The 23556-nt window shown below is 38.2% G+C and overlaps 1 protein-coding gene across 2 annotated transcripts in view; it reads left to right on the forward strand.

Annotated features, from left to right (window-relative positions):
- CERT1 (ceramide transporter 1) overlaps positions 1-23556 on the forward strand; it is a 146405-nt gene that overhangs the window by 48883 nt on the left and 73966 nt on the right. For both annotated transcript variants that reach the window (XM_010352831.2, XM_010352834.2), the window contains exon 3: positions 9456-9572. In XM_010352831.2, the coding sequence (XP_010351133.1) occupies positions 9456-9572 (117 nt within the window). The remainder of the gene's footprint in view (positions 1-9455; positions 9573-23556) is intronic.

Raw genomic sequence — 23556 nt, forward strand, 5'->3', positions numbered from 1 at the left:
TGAGATAGGGTCTCACTCTGTTGCCCAGGCTGGAGTGCTATGGCACAATCTTGGCTCACTGCAGCCTCTGCCTCTCTGGTTCAAGTGGTCCTCCGGCCTCAGCCTCCCAAGTTGCTGGGACTACAGGCATGCACCACCATGCCCAGCTAATTTTTGTATTTTTGGTAGATATGGGGTTTCGCCATGTTGACCAGGCTAGTCTTGAACTCCTGAACTCAAGCAATCTGCCCGCTTCAGCCTCCCAAAGTGCTAGGATTACAGGCGTGAGCTACCACGTCCAGCTTCTTATGCTACCTCTTTATAGTTACAACTTTCTCCCTTCACTCTAATCCCTAACCACTGGAAACCACTAAACTGTTCTGCAGTCCTATGATTTTATTATCTTGAGGATTTTATAAAAGTGGAATCATACAGTATATAGCTTTTTGAGATTGGCTTATTTCACTCAGCGTAATTTCCTTGAGAATCTACTAAGTTGTTGAATGTATCAATAATTGGTTCCTTTTTATTGCTGAGTAGTATTCTATCTCTGTACCACAGTTTAGGCATTCACCAATTGAAGGACATTTGGGTTGTTTCCAGTTTGGGGTTGTTACAAATAAAGCTTTTATGAATATTTTTCTGTATGTTTTTGTGTGGACATTAGTTTTCTGAATGTTATGCTCAGCATTCAACAGAGAGGGTCACCTGGAACCAAAAACCACATTAGGTATTTTAGCAGAAAGTGTTTAATATAGGAAATTGTTCAGATAGTTGTGGGAGAAGTGAAATAATAAAAGAAAAACATTGAGGTAATACAGAAGTGATAATTGCAAGGAGGACCAGCTTCTACTTCTTAGACTACAGGAACAAAGGGAAGTGGTTTGGGTTATCAGAACCCGTAAGTCTGGAGGGATAGTCCTGCAGAGGTGGGACTCAGAAGAAAAGTTGCTGCCTGCTGGTGTTTGTACCATTACCTTAGGACCCTCCTGGAATGAGACTTAATAAACCTCTGAGCTGAAAGGGCCACCTAGCTGATGAGTACTTTTGAAACTCAGAGAAAGGATCTCTGAAGAGTTGAGGCTCAGCTGGAGAGGGTTGCTCTTTATCTGCTGTTGTTGTCTCAGAAGCTTAAAGGAAATGCTTGGTGCAGCTGGGTCTTGGACATCTAGAAGGGGAATTATAGCTCGTGTAACATATACTCTAATATCCCACTAATCTGTAAAGGAAATCTTGTGGAGTGACACCTCATACAATTAAGAAGTGGCCCGTGCATAGCTGGTACTGGAACCTCTGAGGTGTCTAGATGAAGCTGGTCCAAGGAGTTTTAAAAGAACCTTTTGAGTGGAACTGACTGCCACTGCCAGGGCTAAGGACTTTTGCTGGGCAGATACTGATGGAAACAGTATGCAGACAGCAATGTGCAAGTTCCTTCTATCTTGTTCCTGGCTTCTAATCCTTATCTAATGTCCCACATTGACAGCACCTAGTAAAACGGGGCTGGCAAAGGAGAAATGTAGTTTGCAGCATTCCAGTTCCAGTAGCACAAAACAGTATAGAAGGGTGGATTTAAGAGAGATAATAGGTTGTTAAGTGGCATTATCAAAATCCTCTTTTTGCTTTTGAGGAATTCCCCACTATATGAGTGGAAGGTCTCCTTCAAATGATCTATAAAGACCAGATACTTAATTGCTTCCTCCATCCTACAATCTCCTATCTTGTTAATTCTCCTTAGTTAGGGCATATAGGCATATGAATTAGGCCTAACCTATCAGACTGTTGCTCTGTCCTTCTCTATCCCCCACCCCCCTTTTCCTTGTTTTCCTCTCCAGCCTTACTTTGATTCTGTAACAGGACCAATATAGAGAATCAGAAGACAGGAAGTTTTTCTTCTTACAGTGCTGGCAGCAGGAGCATGCAGTTTCCAGTAGAAGCAGTGCCAGTAGTGGCTTACAAGGTCCAGAAGTGGAAGCAGCCCTGTTCATACAAATGACACCTGTGGTGCAGTCCCAGCAGGGTTTTTGTTGCCTAGTCTACCCTGGCTCCTTTCCGTTTTCTGATATCAGTTCTTTGTATTTCTTAGCAATGTGAACTGCCTAATAACTTCTAAATGAATTCCTTTTCTTAAGTGAGCAAGAATCAATATCTGTGGCTTACAATTTAGAGCACTGATTGATTCATCTTGTTTGAACCTAATAGGATTTATTTAACTGTCTCGTTGAATAAAGAAATTCTAATGCTTTGTGTTTATTTGTAAAAACAGAAAAGAGAGATGCTAGACTTAGACGGTTTTAACTCTTTGGCCTTCACAAGTGTTTGGCAGGATATTTGGAAATTATCAGATATCCTACTGTCAGGGTAGAATCGGGTCAAATCTCCATTGTGATGGTAGTGCTAGGTGTCTATAACTCTAACAGAAAAATCAGCAACCCATTTTTCTGACTGGTAGAACCTGGGAAAGTTACTTGCTATAACCAAGGCTATTAGAAAGCAAGTTGAAACTTCGAAAAAAGAGAGAGCTAGAGGAAGGGATCTCAAAATCGTATATATAAACTCTCCAAGTCTCTGGTTGACTCCTGAACCATGCTTGTGTGCACCTGACTGAGAGCAGTCTGAACCATGATCTCAGGCACTGTCCATCATGGCAGAGATGTGAGAGAGCTAAAACTCCGTTAAAGAAAACCTGCCATCATTTTAGCTGTAGGAACCAGGCAAAAGAACCTAGATAGTAAGGAGATAATCCCAAATTACAGTGCCAGAGAAAGAGAACCTAAAATTCTGAGTATAAAACTGGGCCACGTGCAGTGGCTCACCACCTGTAGTCCCAGCACTTTGGGAGGTCGAGGCAGGTGGGTTGTGTGAGTCCAGGAGCTTGAGACCAGTGCCTAGGCAATGTGGCAAGACCTTGTTTCTACAAAAAATACAGAAATTATCCAGGTGTAGTATCATGCATCTGTGGTCTCAGCTACTCCAGAGACTGAGGTGGGAGGATCATGTGAGCCCAGGAGGTAGAGGTGGCAGTGAGCCAAGATTCCACCACTCCAGCCTAGGTGACAAAGTGAGACACTGTCCAAAAAAAACAAACAAAAAAAGAAAAAAAAAAAAAAAAAAAAAAAAACACTGCTCAGGTCTTTACCAGACCTCCCTGGGCAGCATAGCAAGTTTGGGCCCTAGCCTTCTAGGTGCCAAGAAGGGGAAAGAGGCCTTTAATATGAAGACTTTTGTTTATTTGCTTCCCTTCACCCCCACCCCCCATAGCACTCTGTACCCTATTCTGTGTAAGAATGTCTGATTCGGCTGGGCGCGGTGGCTCAAGCCTGTAATCCCAGCACTTTGGGAGGCCAAGACGGGCGGATCACGAGGTCAGGAGATTGAGACCATCCTGGTTAACACAGTGAAACCCCGTCTCTACTAAAAATACAAAAAACTAGCCGGGCGAGGTGGCGGGCGCCTGTAGTCCCAGCTACTCTGGAGGCTGAGACAGGAGAATGGCGTAAACCCGGGAGGTGGAGCTTGCAGTGAGCTGAGATCCGGCCACTGCACTCCAGCCTGGGCGACAGAGCGAGACACCATCTCAAAAAAAAAAAAAAAAAAGAAGGAATGTCTGATTCAGTCTGTCCGGAGCGTGGAGAGTGAGGCCTCTAATGTTACTACGTGGCGGTAGGTGAGTAGTCACCAGTGCTTAGGATGGACATGTAGGGTTTCAGGGGTCTAGTTGCACCTTTTAATGACCAATTCTGCTCTCAGCTCCATCCATGCCTTAACCTCTAGTGCTACCTGATGCCCCCAGTTCCTTTATATCTCCAGTGTTACGTGCAAATTGGCTTGATTCTTTTGTCTTCTTTTCCCTTGTAGATTTTTAATTTTCAGTTTTCTCAGGCTTGTGAAACTGGTCCAGTTTTCCTATAGAACTGATGTTTATGGTTTCTTTCTTTTTTTTTTTTTTTTTTTTTTTGAGGCGGAGTCTCGCTCTGTCGCCCAGGCTGGAGTGCAGTGGCCGGATCTCGGCTCACTACAAACTCTGCCTCCCGGGTTCACGCCATTCTCCTGCCTCAGCCTCCCAAGTAGCTGGGACTACAGGCGCCCGCCACCTCGTCCGGCTAGTTTTTTTTTATTTTTTAGTAGAGACGGGGTTTCACTGTGTTAGCCAGGATGGTGTCGATCTCCTGACCTCGTGATCCGCCTGTCTCGGCCTCCCAAAGTGCTGGGATTACAGGGTTGAGCCACCGCGCCCGGCCAGATGTTTATGGTTTCTTTTGCATAAACCTAGCTCTTGACCTTTCCAGTTTTGAAACTTGAGAAAGTTACATTTGTCTTATCTGAATTCCTTTCTCAGGAAGCCAACCATCAGGCCTCCCGGGTGGTATCAAAGAACTGAAAACTTACCCAGATCACTGCATCTGGACAGTGAAATGCCAGAACTCTTACCTGGCATGAGTGCCTAACCAACCACCTGCTTCCTATTGAGCAACTCCTTTTCCTTACCCCTTCGTAATTCTTATGTTTCCACACATGGTTATATTTCTTCCCTGCTCTATAGACCCCTAATTTTAGTTAGTCAGGGAGATGGATTTGAGACCTCCCATCACAACTTTAGCACCCTATTAAAGCCTTCTTCCCTAGCAGTAATCATTGTCTCAGTGATTGGCTTGCTGTGTTGTGAGCAGCAGGACCTAGACCAAACCCCTGGTATTTTGGTAACACCTTTTAAGTCATTTACCACATTCCAATTGTGAATTTTGCTGATAAGTTTTTTCTTTTTCTTTTGGACATTTATGTTTCTTTTGTTCCTATGAGGTTATTTTGGTAGGGAATGGATATAAGTGCCATGGATTTATTCACCTTTTGAAATATTTTTGTCCTTAACAGTGAATGTTGACATGAGAAAATATGGAACCCACCTTTTTATGTATGTCTTTTTCCTGTAGCATGCATTCTTAGTGGTGGTGATACTTGGTTCTTGAGAAGGGGTGAAATCTTAGATAAAACAATGGTTTATGGCCCCCAAAATTCTAATGGACAAAAATCTTATCCTTAGTATTTAATTTTGGGGGTACAGGGTGTGATAATGCAAAAAGCTTAAGAAACAGTGTCCTACAGCATTTTCTTTATTCTTGAAATTAATTAACCTTACAGAATATATATTCGTATTGATCTTTCTGTGTCTGTTTTTCCTGGGCATAGTGTGTCTTTCTGTTATGTGTGTTATATTCTCATGTTTGAAAACACCAGCTAAAGTATTTTATCTGCTTTATCTCCTTTGATACTCTACATTATTATATTTCTTGCATTTTGTGCTTTTCTCAAATCTGTTTAACATGTCCATCCCTTTTTTTTTTTTTTTTTTTGAGACAGAGTCTTACTCTGTCGCCAGGCTGGAGTACAAGTGGCATGATCTCAGCTCACTACAAGCTCCACTTCCCGGGTTCACGCCATTCTCCTGCCTCAGCCTCCCGAGTAACTGGGACTACAGGCGCCCGCCACCACGCCCGGCTAATTTTTGTATTTGTAGTAGAGACGGGGTTTCACCATGTTGCATAAGATGGTCTCGATCTCTTGACCTCGTGATCCGCCCACCTCGGCCTCCCAAAGTGCTGGGATTACAGGCGTGAGCCATCCATGACTTTTTAAACCTGGCTTTTTGTTGTTGCTTCCCCCATTTTAACTCTGTTTTTTGTTTTGTTTTGTTTTGTTTTTTAACTTAGCTCTGTCAGCCCTCTTTTCATCACTTGTCACCTTAGTTCTTCTTTAAACTTTTTAGTCTTTTTTTCCTTTAGATGAGGAGTCCCCAAACCCCAGGCCACAGACCAGTACCAGTCCATGGAACCAGACCGCACAGCAGGAGATGAGTGGCAGGCAAGCCAGCATTACCTCCTGAGCTCTGCCTCCTGTCAGATCAGCAGCAGCATTAGATTCTCATAGGAGTGTGAACACTATCATGAACTGTGTATGTGAGGGATCTAGGTCGCACACTCCTTATGAGAATCTAATGCCTGATGATCAAGGTGGAACAGTTTCATCCCGAAACCATTCCCCGCAACCTGTCTGTGGAAAAACTGTCTTCCATGAAGCTGATCCCTGGGGCCAAAAAGTTTGTGGACTGCTGCCTTAGGTCATATCTTATATTTATCACCTCTCAGTGTGTTCCATCTAATTTTGGCCTCTATCCTACATTTGTTTCTTTCTGATAATTACCTGTCAGCACCAAGGCAAGGAGGATAAGACCAGTGAGGGACTTACCTCAATCACAAAATTTAAGGAAGCAAGAAAAAGCTCAGTAATCAAGATAAATATTTCATTGCAATATTTTTTAAAGGACTAAATTACTGTGTAATGAGCAAAATATCAAAATTTTTAATAAAGACAGGATTGGTTATTGAATGAAACAATTTGTTATAAGTTTGGGGCACATACATGTGTGTAATATAGTGATGTGAGCTTTATTGCGTAACACATCCTCTTAACCAAATCTGTCATTTTCTTTGCCCTGCAAACTCTTCTCTCGGTTTTTTTTTTTTTTTTTTTTTTTTTTTTTTTTTTTTTTTTTTTTGAGACGGAGTCTTGCTCTGCCACCCAGGCTGGAGTGCAGTGGCCGGATCTCAGCTCACTGCAAGCTCCGCCTCCCGGGTTCACGCCATTCTCCTGTCTCAGCCTCCCGAGTAGCTGGGACTACAGGCGCCCGCCTCATCGCCCGGCTAGTTTTTTGTATTTTTTAGTAGAGACGGGGTTTCACCGTATTAGCCAGGATGGTCTCGATCTCCTGACCTCATGATCCGCCCGTCTCGGCCTCCCAAAGTGCTGGGATTACAGGCTTGAGCCACCGCGCCCGGCCTTCTCTCGGTTTTTTTCCACTTTGTTGAGATGTAAAACTTCTGTGTTATTCACAGACTTTCTACACCACTTACAGTTCATGCTTTTCTCTTCTGTGCCACGTAGGCTTCCGATCATTGATGGTAGAAATGGCTCCCTTGTCTGCATAGGAAGGTGTTTGCGAGAGAAAATGGTGAATTGTGAGCTATATGTTTTTTTATTTTTCTAAAGCTTTAATAAGGATATTTAACAGTACAAAATGTGAAACATTTTGAGAAATACTGGCTGGAAATATAATGGGAATGATCATGGAGTAAAAGTTTAAAACTCCTGGGCTACTTACAGCAAGAGACTGATCATCTGCTTTACTTTCTTTATTTGGTTCTTTAGATCAGCATTTCCCAATCTTTTTGGCATCAGGGACCAGTTTCATAGAAGTGGGGATGGTTTTGGGATGAAACTCTTCCACCTCAGATCATCAGCCATTAGATTCTCATAAGGAGCAAGCAAGCAACCTAGATCCTTTGTATGCACAGTTCATTGTAGGGTTCCTGCTCCTATGAGGATCTAATGCTGCTGCTGATCTGACAGGAGGCAGAGCTCAGGTAGTAATGCTTGCTTGCCTGCTGCTTACCTCCTGCTGTGTGGCCCAGTTACTAACAGCCCATGGACTGGTACTGGTTTATGACCCAGAGTTTGAGGACTCCTGCTTTACGTAGCATATGTTTCATTTCCTCCAAGAAGCTATTCTCAATCATTAGACTTGATTCTTAAGATGCCTGGATATTTAGAATTAAGTTAAATTTATGATCATTATTTATGAATGTTGCTTGTTATCGCTTACATCTTTCTGTATTTATAATTACTGAAGCAGGATATGCATTGTTTTTCCCTTTTGCTTCTTTCTAGCACACTCTACTTCTCACTGTAGTCTTATTATTGTCTAGCACATACTGATTCAGGAAATTTAACTTGAATCCTTTAATCAGTCAGAACCATGATTTCTTATCTTAATCTTAAAAGAGAAGTTGTTTCATAGCCTAAAGAAAATGGTAGAGTTAGTTTATATTGTTTTTGCTAAATAAACTGACGAGATAAAAAGTGGATGTTGTTAAGGGAGGGAGAGAATAAACAATAAACCCTGGGAGGAGTACAAGATGTAAATTCTGTTGAGCAAATAAGTTCGCTGTTGTGTTGCCCAGAGCGGATTCTTTTCCCTCCAAGGTTAAGAATCTTTTCAGGAGAGGATATTGATTGACTGTCTCTACTGTATCTGATGGAAAAAGAGGTGGGAAATGTAATGTATTCCTGTCATATTATAATTCATTTGTTGAGATTAAAAACAAGGATGTAAAACACTCATTTTATATATTCTTAAGAGTCAAGAGCACTGAATCAAAAAGTTGACATTTTCACTAAATGTTTACACCTTAATGCAGAGTATTCTGTAGATAGCTCACATAGATCTTATGTAATATTCATTTTATTTTTTCCTTTAGCTAGAAGTGCTCTTGGTTGTTACTATCAAAGACATGTAAAAGCCTGGAAGTTAATTTTAGATACTTAAAGGGAAATGTTAACATTATTTTTACCTTGCTTTGTTAAATTTCATAAGATTTGATAAATAAGATATCAAGAATAATGAAATAAAATTATTAATGGGCATTTACTTTTGAATAATGAAGTAAGAAAAAAGTAGTAAATCTATATTCTGAAACTTATTTTGGCCTTAAAAAAAATTCTGCTTTTAGCTCGGCACAGTAGCTCGTGCCTGTAACTGCAGCAACATGAGAGGCCAAGGTGAGAGGATTGTTTGAGGCCAGGAGTTTGAGACCAGCCTGGACAACATAGCAAGGCTCCATCTTTTTGCTTTATTTTCTTTTTTTGGGGGGACGTAGGTCTCGCTCTGTCACCCGGGCTGGAGAGCGGCGCGATCTTGGATCACTGAAACCTCAGCCTCCCGGGTTTAAGCAATTCTCTGCCTCAGCCTCCCAAGTAGATGGGATTACAGACACCCATCACCATGCCCAGCTAATTTTTGTATTTTTAGTAGAGACAGGGTTTCACCATCTTGGCCGGGCTGGTCGTGAATCCTGACCTTGTGATCCACCCACCTTGGCCTCCCAAAGTGCTGGGATTACATGCGTGAGCCACCGCGCCTGGCCAGCAAGGCTCCATCTTTAAAAAAATTTAAAAATTTAGCAGGGCATGGTGGTGTGTGCCAGTAGTCCCAGTTGGGAAGAGTGAGGATCACCTGAGCCCAGGAGTTTGAGGCTGGAGTGAGCCTATGTTCCTGCCATTGCACTCCAATGTGGGCAATAGAGCAAGACCCTCACCTCAAAAGTAAATAAAAAGTTATCCTTTTCATGGTGTTCTCACTAGTTAACTCAAAGCATTTGATGAAAATATTAGCTCTGTTTTAGAAGTAGATGTTTGTAGCATATGTGACAACTCTTTTGTAAGAGTAGTGAGTGAAATTTGGCTTTTGGTAACTGTGCCTTTGTACATTCTTATCTGAGACATCTTCAGATAAGTTATATGAATAGAAAAATAAAGAGTAACAAGTCTCCCACTAGCACAGAATATGTTCATGTTTTGGCTTTGGGGTATAACACTTCTAAGGATATAATTAGCTTTGCTTTTCATTTTCTACTTTTTCTCCACAGCCTCATGATTTTGATGAATGTCGATTTGATATTAGTGTAAATGATAGTGTTTGGTATCTTCGTGCTCAGGATCCAGATCATAGACAGCAATGGATAGATGCCATTGAACAGCACAAGGTAAGATCCCTGATGTTTACCTGTCCATGGAGGACTAGGTAAGAGATTGTTGACAATGCCTCAAAAAAATATTGACATGTGACATTAGTTACTGAAACATTGAACGTTACTTGGGTGGTAAAGATTAAAGCAGTTCATATGTAAATTTTTGAAATAATTTTATCTTTAACACTTTAGTTGTACTAAGGGTATTTGCTATAATAAATATTATTCGGCTGGGCGTGGTGGCTCACGCCTGTATTCCCAGCACTTTGGGAGGCCAAGGCAGGTGGATCAACTGAGGTCAGGAGTTCAAGATCAGCCTGGCCAACATGGTGAAACCCCCTTTCTACTAAAAGTACAAAAATTAGCTATGCTTAGTGGCGAGCACCAGTAATCCCACCTACTCAGGAGGCTGAGGCAGTAGAATTGCTTGAATCTGGGAGGCGGAGGTTTCAGTGAGCTGAGATTGCACTATTGCACTCCAGCCTGGACGACAGAGCAAGACTCCGTCTCAAAAAAAGAAAAGATAAATATTGTTCCTTGTTAACTAAAACAAAAATATGCCCTTTTTCATAAAACATATTTCGATTTTTTATTTATGATTTGCTTCATAATAAATACCTTTTTTATGATCTAAAGAAAAGGATTTTTGAAATAACATTGGATTGTAAAACCCTAACTTGTAAAAGCTTCAGTGTTTATTTTTGTTATAACTCTTTGGGTAAATTCTTAGTACGAACATTTGTAAATCAGTTATTCTTTGTAAATGTGAGGCTATCTAATTATAAACCTGTAGAAAGTCTTATTATATAAATATATAAGGTACATTCATATAATTTAAAGCTTGTCTTTGACTTCTGTTAATAAATATTAAGTAGACTAAAGAAATATATTAATAAATATGTATTATTAGCTAATTTAGTAATACCATGATAAAACAAAGAACAGAGAAAGTTCTAAATCCACCATATCATTCTTGAGTATAACTTTAGAGAAGTTTTGCTTCTTTACATACTTGCCTGTACTTGTTCGTTTGAGTTTCACTGAGTTGTAGTTGAAACACTACGACTGTTTTGGTTATTTTTAACAGGCACAAAACATACACACACACACACACACACACCCCTACACCCCTACACCCGAGAAAAACCAGTCTGGCCTGAAAAAGAAAAACTAACACAATTGATAAAGAAGTATGTGATTGTGAAATCTCAGGTACTGTTTTGGTTATTTTTAACAAGCACAAAACACAACACACACACACACACACACACACACACACACACACCTACACCCATACACCCAAGAAAAACCAGTCTCACCTGAGATTGCATACTACTTTATCTAGTCGTATTAGCTTTTCTTTCTTGGTTTATTAAGATTTCTACCAGCCTAAATAAAATTGACTGTTACCTGTCTTTTTTTGTTTTAGCTTTAGGACTATATATTTAAACTTTAGTGTTAAGTTTTTAAAACATTTTCTAAGTCTTAGTTATCTTGGTAATGTTACTTCAGAAAAGTCTAAATATGGAAAAAAATTATTGTTTTTCTATTATTTAAAAGAGAAATGAGCTGGTATTCAAAAAATCTCAATGCTCTGGAGCCAGGCCATACATGCAGCCTCTGCCATGTATGACATGTGTGAGCTTAGCCGTGGTAATTAACCTCTTCTTAGTGTTTATTCTCAGCTGTCAATGTTGGTACTTCCGCTCAAAGTTGTAGTAAGACATAAATGAGATAATATGGAAAGTTTCTTACCAGAATGACTGATATATTTGCCCATTTATGGCATATAGGAAAAGCAAGAGATTTGGAGTCTCAACTAAATTCACTAAATTATACCATCTTGTTTCTGGATGAAGAGTTTTACATTAGGTGAGAGAAGCTAAATATGCATATAAGGAGAACATCCTGTTTCATGTTATTTAATCAAGGCCAGCCGTCTCACTAGTGATTAAAGATGTTAAGTAGAATTAATTTCTATATTTTTAATGGAGATGACCTTTAAGGGCTTAATCAGTTGATTTTTATTACACGGCAAGTTTTTTTCTGTTTTAATTAAACGTATTTTATTTTGCTCACTTTTCTCTGTTAAGTCCAATGACAGTTCCTTTGCAAGGTTCCTGTTTTGTGTTTTCTTCCTTTAGTGAAGATTAATGCACGAAACATATATTTCTCCTATACTGTTGATTTCTTTACGTCTTTGAACAATGGATAGATTTAATCTTTGGGTCTCTCTCAGAACAGTGGGACTTAAGCTGAGATAACAAATTCAAGTGATTTTTAGTTCTTGAAAAAAATACTCAACTGCAGGGTTGTGATGCCTTGTACAAACTTGCCCTTTCTTTTTTTTTTTTTTTTTTTTTTTTGAGATGAGGTCACTCTGTCACCCAGCACAGAGTATGATCTCGGTTCACTTCAGCCTCTGCCTCCTGGGCTCAAATGATCCTCTCACCTTAGCCTCCCAAGTAGCTGGGACTACAGGCATGCACCACCATGCCTGGCTAATTAATTTTTTGTATTTTCGGTAGAGACAGGGTTTTGCCATGTTGCCCAGGCTGATCTTGAACCCCTGAACTCAAGTGTTCTGCCCGCGTCAGCTTCCCAAAATGCTGGGATTACAGGTGTAAGCCTCTGCACCCAGCCACCATTTCTTATTTTTAAAGATAGTTTATTCGTAGACAAGGAGAAATCTTTGTTAATTGTTGTTAATATTATTTAATGTACTAAAGTAAAATATGTGATGTATGCCAACTGAGCAGCCTATCAGTGAATATTTAAGTGAATTCGTATTTAGAATATGAATTCTAAAAGTAAATTATTGAGTCATTTAATATGTAAGAGAGAGAAATTTCAAATGTTATCATTGTTTTTTTTTCCCCATAGACCAGGGCTAGTGAGATGTTTCTTGATTGATTCTTCAGTATCATTAAGGAATATTGACTGTAGAAGCTAAGTTTAGTAATTTTACTATTTAAGTATGCATTACTGTCTTGATACTCTAAAACTGTACAGGCATAATGATGATAATGATAGGAGCTACCACTTACTGAGAATCACCAAGTAGTAATCATTGTATTCAGTGCTTTATGTGTTTTATTTTCTCCCTGCTATCCTGAAAAATAGAGTATTATTTTGCAGAAGAGGAAACAGGTTTAGATTAAAATTAAGTAATTTGCCTGAGACTGTACTGTCTTTTATTTAGTTCATGATTTCTGAGTATTCGATTTTGTGTTAATTCACTTGTCTATCTGTTACCATTAATAAACTGATTATTTATGAACAATTCCCACGAGTTCACCTCCTGCAAATTATGGTGTATAATCTGAGTTCTGCTATACCTATGCAAGATAAATACAAGCTCATTTTTCTTTTTGCCTATGGATTGTCAAACAGGACAGTGTATTATATTGGTAACTGTTTCAGTACTGGATTCTGGAGTCTGGCAAATGTGGATTTGAATCCTGGCACTACTGTATATTAGATTAGTACAAAAGTAACTGTGGTTTTAGACTATGATTTTTAAATCATTTTAACTAGGCTCAAACACATCTTTATTAATCAAAATAGGAACCATTACAATCAACACGTTTTTGCCAATAAGAAATAAATTTGTTTATTCCTGTAGCATAAAAATCTGTGCTTCGGGATTCTCAAACTCTTGGAAAGCATTTTCTGCATCCTGCTGGTTGTGGAAGCATTTTCACTGCAAAAAGTTGTCAAGTTGCTTGAAGAAGTGATAGTCAGTTGGCAAAAGGTCAGGTGAATATTGCGGATGAGGCAAAACTTCGTAGCCCAGTTTGTTCAACTTTTGAAACATTGGTTGTGCAACGTACAGTCAAACATTGTGAAGAAGAATTGGGCCCTTTCTGTTGACCAGTGCTGGCTGTAGGCATTGCAGTTTTCTGTACATCTCATCTATTTGCTGAGCATACTTTTCAGATGGAATGGTTTCACCGGCATTCAGAAAGCTGTAGTGGATCAGACTGGCACCTTTTTTTTGGTGCAAGTTTGGCTCTGGGAAGTGCTTTGGAACTTCTTCTTGGTCCAGCCACTAAGCTGGTGGTCACCAGTTACTGTATGAAATCCACTTTCGTCACATGTCACAATCTGATCGAGAAGTGGTTCTTTATTGTTGCGTAGAATAAGAGAAGATGACACTTCAAAACTGTGATTTTTTTTTTTTTTTTTTTTTGGTTGAGACAGAGTCTCGCTCTGTCGCCCAGGCTGGAGTGCAGTGGCCGGATCTCAGCTCACTGCAAGCTCCGCCTCCCGGATTTACGCCATTCTCCTGCCTCAGCCTCCCAAGTAGCTGGGACTACAGGCACCCGCCACCTCGCCCGGCTAGTTTTTTGTATTTTTTAAGTAGAGACGGGGTTTCACTGTGTTAGCCAGGATGGTCTCGATCTCCTGACCTCATGATCCGCCCATCTCGGCCTCCCAAAGTGCTGGGATTACAGGCTTGAGCCACCGCGCCCAGTCAAAACTGTGATTTTTAAAATTTTCACTCAGCTCATGAGGCACCCACTTAATCGAGTTTTTTCACCTTTCCAATTAGCTTCAAATCCCAAACAACTGTAGAATGGTCGACATTGAGTTCTTCGGCAACTTCTTGTGTAGTTGTAAGAGGATCAGCTTCCATGATTGGTCTTAGTTGGTCGTTGTCAACTTCTCATGGCCAGCTACTACGCTCCTCGTCTTGAAGGCTCTTATCTCCTTTGCATACTTCTTGAAACACCACTGCACTGTACGTTCGTTAGCAGTTCCTGGGCCAAGTGCGTCGTTGATGTTGCAAGTTGTCTCCACTGCTTTATGACCCCTTTTGCACTCAAATAAGAAAATCATTTGAATGTGCTGTATTTGCTTTTTGTCTAACATCAATTTTCATAGTCTAAAATAGATATAAACAGCAAGTAATAACATTAGCAAAAAACATAAAGCAAGAAATGCACATTAAAATAATGTATAATATAACCACATTTATTTAAGAATGTAATCCAGTATCAAACGGCAAATTTCAACAATGCAAAAACTGCAGTTACATTAGCACCAACCTAATACTAGCTGAGTGGCCTTGGTAAGTTATTTAAAAGAGGAAAAAAATGATAGTTTACGGTATGCGTTACCATACTCTCAGCACCCCTGACAAAAATAAGCAAACAAAATAACCTATCCATGATAAACCAAGAGTATTACCCTTTGCGGTTAGCCTTGGCATCCATCATACCAGTTTATTCAGTTCATTTCACAGTTACTTCATCAGTGCACCACTTGCTATTAGTAGACCTGTACTTTTCTGTTCTGATGCCATTGGATGGGCTTTTAATACCTTTTCTTGTTGGCCTTTTGTTAGTGCTTACCTGGAACGTTTCAGTTATTTTCAACATCTGGAGGAAGAGGTTGGGGGTTTCTTGTCCTTCCTTCCCAGGAGACCCTTACACTGATGATAAATTCTTTGTATTGATCTATTTCACCCATGCACATTCACGCACCCTCCACTTGCTCGCTCGCTTTCTCATACATACACGTGTGCAAGCAAAATGAGTTTTATTTTACAGGACTTCTAAACAATAGTAATGGTGATGGTGATGAAGATAGCTAACATTTTTGAGGATTTATATATGCCTAATATAATAAACACTTCATATATATTATCTCATTTTTTCCTCACTTTTATGAGATTAGCATTATTATCCTATTTTTACAGATTAGGAAATTGGGGCATAGAGAGGTGAAATAATTTGTCCAAGGTCAATCAACTAGTTAGTGAAGAAGCCAGCATTCAGACCTAGGTCTTTTCTGACCCAAGAACCAGGGGCTTTTGACCAGCACGCAATTCTGTGCTTTAAGTATGTATTTCTGCGAATTATGTTTTGTTGACATAAATCATGGGCTTCGTGAATCACGGTATTCTCATATTTTCTGTTTGTTCCTCACAACTGTATTAGTTAGACCATAACTTCTTAAAGACTCAGACATATTCTAATTAACCTTCTTTGTAGGAATCAGCAAAGCATTGGGCATGCAAATTTTTTATTTGAAATAATTTACAGTATTGTAAAACAGATTTTATGGGAGAAATTTGTGATATTTGAAGGCTTTTCACCCTTAAAATCCTCATGGTTTGTATTACAGTGATTACTGACAGAATACTTTCTGTCTAGCTTTACTGTTTTTGACCTCCTTGGTATCCATTCTAGAATGGCTTACTCACTACAAGAAAAGTTTTAACGAAATGACTGTATGATTTAAATATTCTCAATGTATTAGAAATCACATAATTCAAAGTGACATTATACAGCAGCCCCTGCAGAAAAAAGTTATTCCCAAGGTCATTCTTAAATTCAAAAATTCTATTTCAATTTATAACATAGAAAAGGACATATGTATACCAGACCAGTAATTTTATTTAGGAATAATGTGCTGGCTTTATTCTGTGGAATCCATTAATATTCTGCATTTCTCCTTATGATTTTGAGACAACACTAAATTATTTTTAAAGATAGGGTTTTGTTTTAAATATCTTAGCCGTCTTTCATGCTGTCTTGAGTTCAAATGAGATAGTGTTTGTAAAAGTTCTTTAAAAAAACTGAAAGCTGTGTGAGTTAAAGTTAAGATTGTATAAAGTTAAGCTAACATTTTTGTAGTAAAGAGGTGCCTATTGTCAAAGGGCTCTGTGAGCATTTTCTATATAATTTATCAAAGATATATAATAAACCATCTTTTGATACTTTTTTTTTAATTATAGGATTATTTTCAGAATCTTCTACAACTAGAATACATGTGATTTTGATAAAACAAAGTTTCTGCTTACTGTGAAAAAAATGTAGTCCCCCACTTCAACCCCTCAAATCCCTAAAACTAGCAAGAAGTCTTTCCTGACACTAGCAGATTTAAAAATCATCTTGAAAAAGTTAAGTTTCTTGCCTCTGACAGAGTTTATGGTAATCATATGACATTCTTATGTCCGTAAGATTTAGGATCTACCTTAGTAGATCCTACAGTGTTGGTGCCTGTGGGCCACACAGACTTTCCCCAGATTGTGGAAATTATCCATGACACAAAGATTCATATGAAAATATAAAATTAGGGAGGAAGAATCCAAATGGTAATTTTTAGAGATGTTGATTTTCTGTAGTGGGAATCTAGAGGCAATTGTCTTGTCATTTAACATTTGTGGAATTGTTCTTACCCTTTGTGAAGGCCGAATTCATGTGTGAAGCATCAATGAACTTTGAAAGAAAGGTTCATTCACAACCTGAGAAGCTTAGAGATTTCTTTTTGGGGAAATTATATGGAAAACAAATTTTGAAAGGAACATATATTTTACTTGAAATAAAATGAAGTGTGGAAAAAGTCTTTTACCGAGAGAACCGCATTATTGAGCCATCTAATTGAAGCTCAAGACCCACTCTAGAGATCTTTTAATAATTTTGTTGCTTTTGCCATAATGAAATATTTCCCCCGTGCTCTGTCAGAGTCAGTTTGATTTGCTGCTTTTTTTTCTAATTTTAGGAGCAGTTTCTACTTAGTTGACACTTTCATTTTTTTGTCTTAAATTTGACATAATCTTAGGAAACTTCTAAAATAGCTAGATGGCAGAATTATTCACTCTTAGTAGTTTTTAAATATCAAGGTTATATAAAGTCATACTGTTGGTGTGTGCCATTTTAAATCAGTATTAGATTTTAACAGATACCCTTTCTATACTTATCTGCTTTATAAATTATATAAAACTTAGCTTCACATTTGAATATGATTTAAGTGGGAGGTGTTTAATAATGCAAATATAACTTATTATTTTGAGTGTTTATTTCATGTAAGTAATTTCATGAGTGTATTAGAACCAAGTCTCCATTTACCTATTTGCATCATATGATGATGACAGAGGATCAGATTTTACTTCCTCTTTACATTCAAGAGTTTTAAATTTTGAGGGAAGGACAAATACATAGTTCTCACAGTAGTCAGGGCTCTGCCATTTTCTCAAGTTGTAGAAAAATAAGTACATAGAATCACAACTGACCTTTATTAACCAGCAAAGAAACTTCATGTTGTCTCTGGATGTTTCAGTCATTAAAATCAAGAATTTGGTTCCTAATAATGGGAATTAACTGCCAAATTGCATGCGGTGATCCATACACCATTAGTAAATTTTTTTAAAACACCACAATGTGGATAGTATCAAACTACCAGCATTTTTGAGGTTGGTGAAATCAAAGAGGAAAGCAAGATACCAACCAACCCCCTTTAGTTTTTATAGTCTTCTGGAATAAAAATAATTCAGTTGTCAAGCGTTTATAAGTAACTTCATATTTGTCATTTTTTCCTGCCTGCAATATTTGAAAACTGGTATCTGAGACCAGTTTTATTTTATTTTAGAAGTTTTATTTTATTATTAGAAGTTTATTTTGTCAAGGTTATGGATCATGACCCATGACACAGCCCTAGGAGGTCCTGAGAACATGTGCCCAAGGTTTGTTGGGTTACAGCTTGGGTTATGTTTTAGGAGACATAAAACATCAACAGTACATGTGAGACATACATTAGTTCAGTCCAGAAAAGCAGGAAAACTTGGAAGGGGTGGGAAGCTTACAGTGTCATTGGGAGATTCAAAGATTTTCTGATCGGCAATTTGTTGAGTTATCTAAAGGCTTAGAATCAATAGAAAGAAGTGGTTGGGTTAAGATAAGGGATTGTGGAGACCAAGGTTATTTCTTATGTAAATGAAGTCTCATGGGTGGCTGCCCCACCAGAGGCAGTAGAAGGCAAATGTTTCCTATACAGATCCTGAAAAGGCTCTAGACTCAGTCTCTTCAGGATTAGAAAAAGACCTGGATAGGGAAAGGCTCTCTATTCTCTATAGGAAGTAAGTTTCCCCTATAAGAGACAGTTTTGCGGGGCCATTTCAAAATATGTCAAAGAAATATGTTTTGGAATAAAATACTTCGGTTTCTTTCAGGGCCCTACTATACTATACTAGAGTCAGGCTGGAATTTGGTATCTTCTTGCTGTAGAGTCTGTTCTGTTAGTCTTAGAGTCTCTATTTTAATGTTATGCTGGTCAGCTCTGTGCCTGAACTCCCAAGGGAGGATAGTATAATGAGGCATGCCTGACCCACCTCTCTTCCACTCATGGTCTGAACTAGTTTTTCAGGTTTAGTTGGGTCCCCTTGGCCAGGAGGAGGGTACATTCAGCCAGATGGTGGGGCGCCTAGAATTTCATTTTTGGTTTACAGCTAAATACTTCAAGAAATAAATCTTGGAGAGAGAGGAAAGGTCAGTGATTTTTCAGGTGGGTTCTTCTGTCTGAGAAGGTGCTTAGCTTTTACCAAGATGGTAAAAGGATTGGGAAGATTGTACATTGAATAGTGAAGGAAGAAAATATTTAGATAGCTAATCATATTAACTAATATAACCAATCGAAGAGATGTAACTTAACAAGATACTATGTCAAAAAGACAGGGAGATTTTTACAAATCAAAACAAAAAGTTTAGGAAGTTCAATTAAGGGGGAAAAAGCCAGAAGATTTGACTGCTGCTTCATAGTAGGATGCTCACATGGGTAATAAACATAAATAAAGGTACTTCATGCTATTAATCATCAGAGAAGTGCAAATTTAAACCTCAGTGAGATAGCACCATATACCCACCAGAATGGCTTAAAAAAAAGAAAAAAAGAAAAAAAGCACCAAGGTGAGGACGTGGAGCAACAAGTAATCTCATACATTGCTGATGTAAGTTGTAAAGTGTGCACGCACTTGGAAAACAATTTTTCAATATCTACTAAAGCTGAGCATAGATGTCCCCTCTGCTCAGATGCATATTGAAAATTTGAAGCTCTCACAGGTATTGATGTCATAGGTCCATTCATTTTAATTAAGCTGTTTAGGTTATAGGGACTGGAGGCCAGCCTATATTCCCTTGAGAGATGGGAAAATTCCCAGCAACCAAGAAAATTTAGAATACCCTACCTGCAAGGAAAGGTGGAATTGTATACTTAACCCAAGTGCTCTTATTGTTAACAAAACTCCAATCACATGCCCTCAGCTACAGTTAATATATCTGTTTCATCCTATTATTTCTTTTCTCCTTTTTGAAATTCCTGTTTATTCATAACTTTTGCTCTCCTATCCTATTCTTAGTTTCTGTTTCCTCGGTTTGTCATTTTTCTGTCTTTTGATTTCAACCCCTAACTGCCTTAATCTCTTAGTATTTCCCAAAGTAAAAAGATAAAAAAAAGTCTACTTGCCATTTCACACCACATTACTATGAATTTGTTAATTATTTGTTTTTAAATAAAGTTTAAAGGAAAGGGTAGGATTGGCAGTTATACAAGTATAATATTCTGAAAATGCATTTTATAATTTTGCATAGAGTTTACCAGATTTTCAAGTTTTTATAATGTTTACTACATGTTTACCACTAACAATTTAGGTTACTATTACTAGATTTTCAGCTTAATTCTCTATCCTTTTTCGTCTGTAATTTGTGAAATAATTTATTTAAATAACAAGTTATAAAAAAAAGTTAATCTAGAGTCGAATAACTGTTCCATATAATTCTTACAGAAGATATTAAAGAAAATGAGATTATATACTGCAAAAGTTATTTCTGTACAATGCCCTAATGTGGTATTTAAATTTTTATTTAATGAAGAGGGAAGATTTCTGACAGTCACTGGGACACATGGGATTCTGCTTCTTTCTATATTTATTATGGAAAAGTAATGGTGGGAGATATGGCTTATACATATTGACAGCAATATAAACTGTTTTCCAGTTTTACTTGCTGAGTATTAGGACATTAGCTGGGAGAAAATGTTTCCTAAAGTCAACACAGAACTGCTCTTTTTCATCAAATAAATCTTTTTAATCAATCACTTAAAAGTATTATACTTATATTATCTTTATTGCTTGGTACATATTCTCAGCTTGTCTGATACTGAGAATGAAAAACAACATTGGGGTAGGAATAATAAAAATAGTAAAGTAAATTAGTGTCCCATAGATTAAAATATTACCCTAGCTGAAAACAGTTCAGTCACACGGGAACTCCATGTACTTCACAGGCAAATAATGATTAATATAGGAATGCTTATATTGCTGTTCAGTTCTTAGCCCCTTGTTCTTCTTAATAGTACTCCTCTAATCTATAGAGGGATAGAAGGAATAATTCAGCACTTTAATGTGTTATTTAATTCTCCCAGAAGCCCCCATTTTACATAAAAAATGAAATTGAATGGATTATGAGAACATTGATTATTGATTGGTAAGTGGTAACATTATTATTTCAAGAGCAGCAACCTAAAATACTCATACAGTTAGCTCTAACAATGCTTATCAAGTCTTAAAACTATTTCTGCAAATTGTTGTATTACATAAATGTTATTGACCCCTCAACCATGGTTTTTTAAAGTAATATTTGTTAATTATAAAGTAAGAAAATACAAGCCGGGCATGGTGGCACATGCCTGTAGTCCCATCTACTGGGCAACCTGAGTCAGGAGGATCGTTTGAGCCTGGAGTTTGAGGCTACAGTGAGCTGTGATCGCATTGTTGCACTTTAACCTGGGTAACACAATGAGACCCTGTCTCTTTAACAAAAAAAAGGAAGAAAATGTAAAAGCTACCTTCAGTCTTATAATCCAGACAATGGTATATTTTTCTCTTCTGTGTAACTTTTCCTTCAAAAATACTATGGATGGAGATAGGATTTGGGGAAGATGGCAGAGCAGGAAGCACCAAGAATCTGTCTCCCCACCTAGACAACAATTACACTAGCCAGATATGTCTAATATAACTGTTTTGAAACTCTTGAGTCTACTAAAGGCTTGCAAGTTCCAGAGAAGGCTTGAGTGATAAATTGCTGTTAATTTCGGTTAATTTCAGCTCTTAACACAGTAGTAGCTTCCTATACCTCTACCCATCCAAGCCTGGTGGCAGGCAGCTGTACATGTGTTCCTAGAGCAATCCATACACAACTTGTGGGAGCCAGAGTGAGCACAAAGGATTCTCTGACTGCCAATTATGGCTTCTTATCACAGAGGGGCAGACAAAAAGTGGGTGACCATTGTTGTTGCAAGTCCCTTCCCCTCTGGCTGTAGTGATTTCCAGGGGACTTGAAGGGCCAGTGCCCTCTTTCTCCTTAACTTTTCTCTTTTTCCTTTTGGGAGCAAGACATTAAAGACTGGGACATTCATAAACAGCTGCATATACAGGAAAAATTAGAAAGTGATGACTGTGCATGCTCAGGGAAAGGTGCAAGGCTAGAAAAGACCCTAAGAAGACTTTACTTTTCCACCTCAGGCTGGATCCTTGGCACAGAAATAGCCTACAACAACAAAAAATAACAATAACAAATAACAAACCATGAGGAAAAAAAGAACCTGATTTCCTGAGTTACCACACCAGTAAATTCAAAGGTCCAGTTTTCAACAAAAAAACAAAAGGCATAGAAGGAGACAGGAAAATGTGGCCTTTTCAAGGGAAAAATGTAGATCAACAGGAACTGTCCCTGAAAAAGACTTGATGGCTGATCTACTACACAAAGACTTTAAAGCAACTACCTTAATGATACTCAAATAACTATAGGAAGATGTGGGGAAAGTTAAGAAAAAGATAAGTGAACAAAATAGAAATATCAATGAAGAAATAGAAAACCTGAAAAGAAACCAAAAAGAAATTATGGAGCTAGAAACTTTAGTAACTGAAATGAAAAATTCACTAGAGGGATTCAAATGCAGATTTGCACAAACAGAACAATCAGTGAACTTAAATATAGGACAGTGGATATGATTGAGTTTGAAGAACAGAAAGAAAAAAGATTGAAGTGAACAGAGCCTAAGAGAACTGTGGGACACATCAGGCGGACCTCAATACACATTTTGAGAGTGCCAGGAGAAAAAAGGAGCAGAGAGAATAATCAAAGAGATAATGGCCGAAAACTTCCCAAATTTGATGAAAGACATGAATATAAACGTGAGAAGTTTAACGAACTCCGAATAAGATAAAATCAGTGAGATTCACAGATATAATCAACTTTCAAAAGACATATAGAGTATCCTGAAAGCAATCAGAAGCAGCTTATCATATAAAAGGAATCCTCAATATAATTATCAACAGATTTCTTGTCAGAAACTTTAGAAGCCAGAAGGTATTGGGCCAATATATTCAAAACGCTAAAAGGAAAGAACTGTCAACCAAGATTCCCGTATTTGTGGAACCAGGCATGGTGGCATTGCACCTGTAATCTCAGCTATTCAGGAGGCTGGGGCAGGTGGATCATTTGAAGCCAGGAGTTTGAGACGAGCCTTGGCAACATAACAAGACCTCATCTCAGTAAAAACCCAATCCTATGTCTGACAAAAATGTCCTTCAAGAGAGAAGGAGATAGCAGGTGTGATGGTGTGTGCCTATAGTCCTAGCTACTTGGAAGGCTGAGGCAGGAGAGTCACTTGAGCGCAGGAGTTTAAATTCAGCCTGGCAAAATACCAAGTCCTTGTCTCTTAAAGAAAGAGAGAAAGAAAAAAAAATTAGTTTTCCAGCAGTAAAAAGAGGGGATAAAGTGAGGGAGAAATTTAAACATGCCCAAATAAACAAAAGCTAAGGGAGTTAGCTTTGCTATTTACCACTAGACCTGCACTGCAAGAAATGCTTAAGGGAGTCCTCTGAAGTGAATTGTAAGCATACTGGACAATACCTCTTAAGCTGTATGAAGAAATAAAAATCTTAGTAAAAGTCAATGCATGAGCAATTATAAAAATTAGAATTATTGTAACAGTTTGTAATTCTGCTTTTTGTTTTCTACATGATTTAAGAAAATGATACATGTTTAAGAACACAGTTAAGCCTAAAAGCTAGTAGTATTGTAACTGGTTTGTAATTGCAGATTTTTCTGTAGACTAATGGATTTCAAAGAATATTTGCTCATTTTTTTGGTCATATAGAATATAAAGATGTAATTTTGTGACATCAGCAACTGAAAGGGGTGAAGACAGAGCT

The sequence above is a fragment of the Rhinopithecus roxellana genome, chromosome 3 (assembly GCF_007565055.1).
Source record: "Rhinopithecus roxellana isolate Shanxi Qingling chromosome 3, ASM756505v1, whole genome shotgun sequence".
NCBI classification, from domain to species: Eukaryota; Metazoa; Chordata; class Mammalia; order Primates; family Cercopithecidae; genus Rhinopithecus; species Rhinopithecus roxellana.